Below are 6,289 nucleotides of genomic sequence, written 5' to 3'. Positions count from 1 at the left end.
TGTATCAATGTTACAACTTTTAAGTTTTTTGACATCATTAAGTTCACTGCATGATGAATATTCTTTACTTTGTCTTGTTTAATTGCCATAGTTTTATCTTTAAAAGATGACTTGGCAAATTAGGGAACGAGAATTTATAAATTATTCTTAATCTCAACTTTTGAATAATTTGAGTTACGGATAAAAACACTATTAATTTTTGTTACAATTGATCTTAATTATTCTACCAATTTTCAGGTATGAAGTTCGATTAGGATAGATTAAAAAAAATCTATTTGTCTATGTCTTCAGTTAATTTTAAAGACCATTAATTTTATTGTTTTGCCCATTCTAAAGTTTGTTCTAGTCAGTATCAATAGTTTTCACTATACCACAAGGAAAATGAGAATATAATATTGTCCATTTTGTGTACACCCCACATCATTGGTTCCGGTTTAAATACAGTCGCGTTCCACTTACAGTCACGGTCAAAAGATTGAAATTCACATCTTATTGGATTCAAAGAACCAGTAGAATGACTAGTATTATATTTTACACGTTACACGCCAAGCTTAAAAAATCCAACGTTGATTCAAGAAATTATTAATTAGCAGAAAAATGGGACTTCCGTTTAAAATTAATAAAAAAAAAATAATGAGAATAACTAAGGATCGAGAAAAAGTCCACGGTGACAAATAATTTTTTATTGATCCACATGTATAACGAAACAAGTGCAATTTATTCGATCACTAAACAAAATGAAACCACGTATACCCTACATGTGTATGACAAACTGAATATAGAAAATCCAACACAGAAATCGAAAAAACCAATCATAATAATAATAATAAAAAAAAATGGGTCTTCTAGAAGAATGTGTTTACTAGGAGCGTGATGATGAGAAGAGAGAAAGTTGCAACGTGGGTTGAAGCTGATCCGGGCGAAGGAGGAGGAGGAGTGGTGGAACCTGGCTCAGTGGGTGTGGATTGAGGTGGTGGGGTTTCTTGGGTGGTTCCAGAAGGAGGAGAAGCTTGTGATGGAGATGGTGCGGGTGACGGCGACGACGAGGGTGTGCCCCCGGTGACGTTAACACTCAGCTTTTGGCCGCTGTTGCAGTGGCCTTGGACAGTGCATGCGAAATAGAACTCCCCAGTGCGGTTGAGCGTGATTCTCGCTGGTGATGTCGTTATCACTTCGTTGGTCTCATTTACGTTGCAACCGTCGAAGCTTGCCTTGTCCTTTAGTTCTGCCACCGTGTGGCTTGCCGTGAATCTGAACACTGCAATCCCAGGGTACCACCAAAGATTATTTCGTAATTGAACAAAATTCAATACAACAGTAAATTGTATTTATACTATTCTATTGAATATCTAATATGATAAAAAAAAAAAAGTTGAATTGTAAAGAGAAAAATCATATATAAAAATGAAACATGTAACTCAATAATAAAACATCTCAATTTAAGAAACTAATATCCAAAATTAAATAATTTTTTTTATCTATTGTTATAAATATGTTTCTTGTATATATAGAATGAGACAAAGTTTGACTTTTGCTTTAAAGAATATTTTTAAAATATATGAATGTTAAGATAATAATAATAATAATAATAATTATTATTATTATTAATTATTTAATATAAGGGGTTTAAGTTGATAGCGTGGGATGTGTAACTTTTTTTTTACATGTATATCAATTTTTTTAGTATTATAATATTGACATGATTATTTATTATCTAAATATACTGAGTTTGTTCATGAATAAAAAAAAGAATAATGATTTAATGTGCTAATAATAAAATTAAAACAAAGTATTTAGTTTAAAATGATTAATGTAAATGTTATAGTTAAACTTGATGAAATGAGTTCTTGAAAAAAAAAAAAAAAAGACTTTATGAAATGAATCAAGAAAATCTTATAAAAAAGTTATAATAAGCTACCTCAACAAATTCAAATAAACTCCTTCGAAAATGTCTCCTAATAACTTATTGATCTGTAGGTTCTAATTAAAACTGATGGTTGGTGATCCTGACTGAAATCAAAATAATTAATTCAATACGCTTATGAAAAAGCTATTATATATAATGCACTTTATTTTTTTTTATATGTTTAAAATAAGTTTTGTATAGATTTTTCCAAACGTCCCTATTTAGTTTTCCTTTTTAATGTAGCATTTAAAATGTCACTACCTAATTAAATAAATAAAATGACGTGACCCAATTAAAGTTTTGGGTTTTCATGTTTGGTTTAAGGGGCAAGTTAAGGAGTTAAGGTTGTACATATGATGGTAATGGTACTGACCTAGGATGTCTCCTTCTCTGAATGTGATATTGGAAGCCCAGTTGGAGTAGAATGAAGCTCCACCAGAAGGAGAATTTATCCAACCAGTGCTATCTCCTACTGTGTATTCTGCTGCTTCCGTGCTTTTTAGAATTGTTGCAGCAACTGCAATTGTTAGAAGAATTGCCATATTATGTAACAGACCCATCTTCTTATTAACCTATGTGTATATCAGGTCGCCCCTCTTTGATGGATCTACCTTAGTTGCTTGATGTTTCTCAGAACAATTTCTTATTGAGAGTGCCTTATACTATGTTCCATATATAGAGGATAAAATCGCATTCCCTCTATTGTTAATACAAGACTTGATCACACACCATGACTAGGTTTTAATGTTTTTAATCAAAAAAGTTGTTGGGTCATACTTGGAGATAAAGTCAACACATGGAAATGGTCCAGAATTGGGTTTCTAAAATCTAAAATAAGAAGTATATACATTTGTCTCCGTTCTTTTTAACCACTTCTCCACCCACCCCATAAACAATTCCGCAAGTAAACCAACAGTTATATCTTTCGTTATAGATAGCAAAATAATAAGAATGGAATTACCTTTACTCCGTCATTGAAAGTGATCATTTAAACTTGCATTATTTCGCTTTCGACTTTTATTTTGAAATTTTATATTTTGAATTCGAATGAGAATTTAAATTTCAGATTCGGTCAAACGGAGTTTTATATGTCATGGTAGTTATCATATATATGAACAAGTTGTTTGGCCGCGTGTGAACCTAAGTAATAACTTCAAATGAAACTTCCTATTGTTGTTAGAATTTAATATATTGAATTAAAGAATGCCAGCAATGAAAGGAATTGAAAATCAAATGATTAAGGAGGGCTAGCTCAACCACGACGTGGTCTAGAAACCAGGACTCGATCTCAACATCAAGAAGGTTTGTTTGGCATGAGTAATATATAATATAAATTTAAATACTTCTTTTAATAAGAAAATTTGTTATATTAATATATAAGAAGTACAAGTCGTGCCATAGATACATATATAAAAAAGTTGATAGTTTTTCTACTGATTCACACCCTTCTAAATGCAACAGCAAAAAAATTATCATCAGTTAGAACCTTAACATATTCTTTATAGTTGAGCATATAAGAAGATTCTCTTGAACACTTATAGTTGAGCATATAAGAAGATTCTCTTGAACACTTTACATCATATAAAACTCATTATAAATCCATATGAAACCTCCACTCTTAAATCTTCACAAAGAAAAAAGAAAATTAAACATCCCACTGCATGAATATACAAACACTTGTACAACTTGCACACTATAGATAAGAATACAAGAATTGAGACAATCATGATTTAAGTCATCACCAAGATGAATGTGTATATTATATTTTGCAACAATTTCCTCCGATCAAAATCTCCGCCCCAAAACACATACTTGTTTCTTGTATTCCAAATAGACCACTTGATAGTCACACACAAATTTCCATACTTTGCTATTATTTATGTTGATTCCCATGTAGTTTCATGTTGCCAAAAGTATTGAATTGTTGATCCTTACAAAATAGTGTCTATATTTATCCAACCGTAACACATGTTCCAAATGTTAATCGCTTGAAAGACTTGTATAATTTGAGACATATTGAAAGCACATTAAAGGGGACAACTGTAACACCCCAATTTTCACAAGTTATATGAAGGCCCAAAGTCCAATAAAGGTGATTTAGTAGCCTAGAAAAGGTCATTCTCAAACTGGAACGGACCATTCCAAACTACTAAAAATGCTTATAAACCCTAGTTGGGAACGGGCCGTTCCCAACTAGAACGGAGCATTCCAAATCACCAAAAAGGCTTGTAACCCTAGTTGGGAACGGGCCATTCTGGTTTAAGAACAAACCGTTCTAGATGTGAATTTTACACATGATGAAAGGATCTAGAACGGGCCGTTCTGGCCACTCTTGATGTCTATAAATAGCATGCTCTAACACTCTCAAAAACACATTTTTTTACTTCTAACTCCTTTTTCTTCTATACTCTCTGAAGACCAAGGGGAACCCAGAGCTGGAGACCAACTAGATCCTTCTTTAGTTTCAGCTACTACTTATCGAGGTACGAGGGAAAATGAGAGATTTATGTGTAGAGTTACATGAGGAAATGAGTGGAGAAGAGTTCCTGTAGAATTTTTAATAATTTTATAATTGTTTCTGTTTGGAGAATTATTGTTATTGTGAGATTTTGTATGTGTTTAGGATTATGAATATATGCAAATAATTTGTAAAAAAGATGATCTAGGAGAGAGAACGAAATTGTAGAAAAGTTCTTGTGAGTTAGGTTTTGGAAAAATTGGGGGTTTTAATATTTGAGTTGAGATTCTATTAAATTGGTGATTCAATCGGGTTTTATATTAATTTATAAATGTTATTGTTATATTATTTGGTAAAAATTGATGATCTAGATGTGGATTCGTGATGAATTGCTTGAGGGGTATGTGAACTACTATTTTGTGTGGACTTATCTATTTTGTGTATGTGATGTGGAATTGAGTTATAGAATGTGTGGTGATGTCTTGGCACAAATGTATACATTATATCTACCGTTTTAGTATTGAATTGATAACATGATGTGGCGAATGATATGTTATGACTTAATTGTTCAATTAATTATGATGTGAGTATATTGACATGAAATGAGATGTGGTGTGGAATGTGAATGTGATATGATTGTGGTTCCTCACACTTATGTCGGGGATGGCACGACCTTGGGTAAGAGATGGTATAGGGGTAGCGTGACCTTGGCATAGTGTGAGATGTGTGATTCCTCACGCTTATGTCGGGGGTGGCACGACCTTGGGCAATAGATGCTACAGGGGTGGCGTGACCTTGGCATAGTGTGGGATGTGTGATTCCTCACGCTTATGTAGGGGTGGCACGACATTGGGCAAGAGATGCTATAGGGGTGGTGTGACCTTGGGCAAGAGATGCTACAGGGGTGGCGTGACCTTGGGCAAGAGATGCTACAGGGGTGGCGTGACCTTGGAATAGTGTTAACTACAAGATTTGTGATGGATTGGTGTGATTGTGAATTGTGATGTGAAGATGATGTATGATTGACAGAATTAGGATATATAGAAATGCTTGTAAATATTTCATTAAGTAATGAGTTATAATGAGATTATGTGGTATTTTTTCCTTGTGTGCTTTACATATAGATGTTCTCTTTTCTCATCATATAATTTATGGATGTTTTAGGTGAGGAAGATCCGGCTATGAGTGGCATCTAGAATGCCAACAGTTGAATTGTGGGTGTGTTATAATATTGTGACATCGGGACAGAGGATTTCTAGGACATGGAATTTTTATATGTAGTTGAAGTTGTACTTATTATTTTAAAAATAATTTGTAAACTCTTATGTTTTATTTTCTAATTTTTATTTTTCAATTATTTTGGATATTGAGGAACATTTATCAAGATTTTCACGTGAACCCTTTTACCAATGTTGAAAAATTTATTTCTTTAGTTTAAATACATTATTACAATATATGTGTTGGGGTAGTAAGGGTGTCACAACAACAACTTGGAGAGATTAAGACACCCTAAACTTGAGAGACCATTTATGAGGATAACTTTTGATGGAGGACCATCCCTGAAGGTGCATATGGGACCCATCACTAGGTCCATGGCTAGGGGAGTGGAGGATGATGGAGGAGAGGCTACCTTAGCTAAAGCCATGATCATAATGACTATTGAGTATTAATCTCTCCTAGGTCTTTAGTAGATTAGGGTTTATTATTTTGTATTTTCTATTTTGCCCTTGTAATTTTGGGCATCCTAGATGGTAGGTTTTATTTTGTTTATTAGCTAGGGTATTAATTTTGTTTAGGATTTGGAAAACCTAAGTCTAGACGTTTTTTTGGTTCTTAATGATGTAATACTTGAGCTTGGTAAGCTTTGGCCCAAGTAGAGGCACCTGGAGTACAAGATCTTATCATGCACCTAGAAGTAGCAAAAC

General features: G+C 33.2%; 1 protein-coding gene across 1 annotated transcript; it reads right to left on the bottom strand.

The window, feature by feature from the left end:
• Positions 1–668: 668 nt before the first annotated feature.
• Positions 669–2,602, bottom strand: LOC109803385 (umecyanin). Its single transcript, XM_020364931.3, has 2 exons — positions 2,280–2,602; positions 669–1,258 (listed from the first exon to the last, which is right to left on the bottom strand). Exons 1-2 carry the CDS (start codon positions 2,464–2,466, stop codon positions 846–848), a joined length of 600 nt encoding a protein of 199 aa, XP_020220520.1. The 5' UTR covers positions 2,467–2,602; the 3' UTR covers positions 669–845.
• Positions 2,603–6,289: the final 3,687 nt, after the last annotated feature.

The sequence above is a fragment of the Cajanus cajan genome, chromosome 6 (assembly GCF_000230855.2).
Source record: "Cajanus cajan strain Asha chromosome 6, NIPB_CcT2T_4, whole genome shotgun sequence".
Classification (NCBI taxonomy): Eukaryota; Viridiplantae; Streptophyta; class Magnoliopsida; order Fabales; family Fabaceae; genus Cajanus; species Cajanus cajan.
Note: the sequence above shows the minus strand (reverse complement) of the source record. Positions and strands in the feature narration are given on the sequence as shown.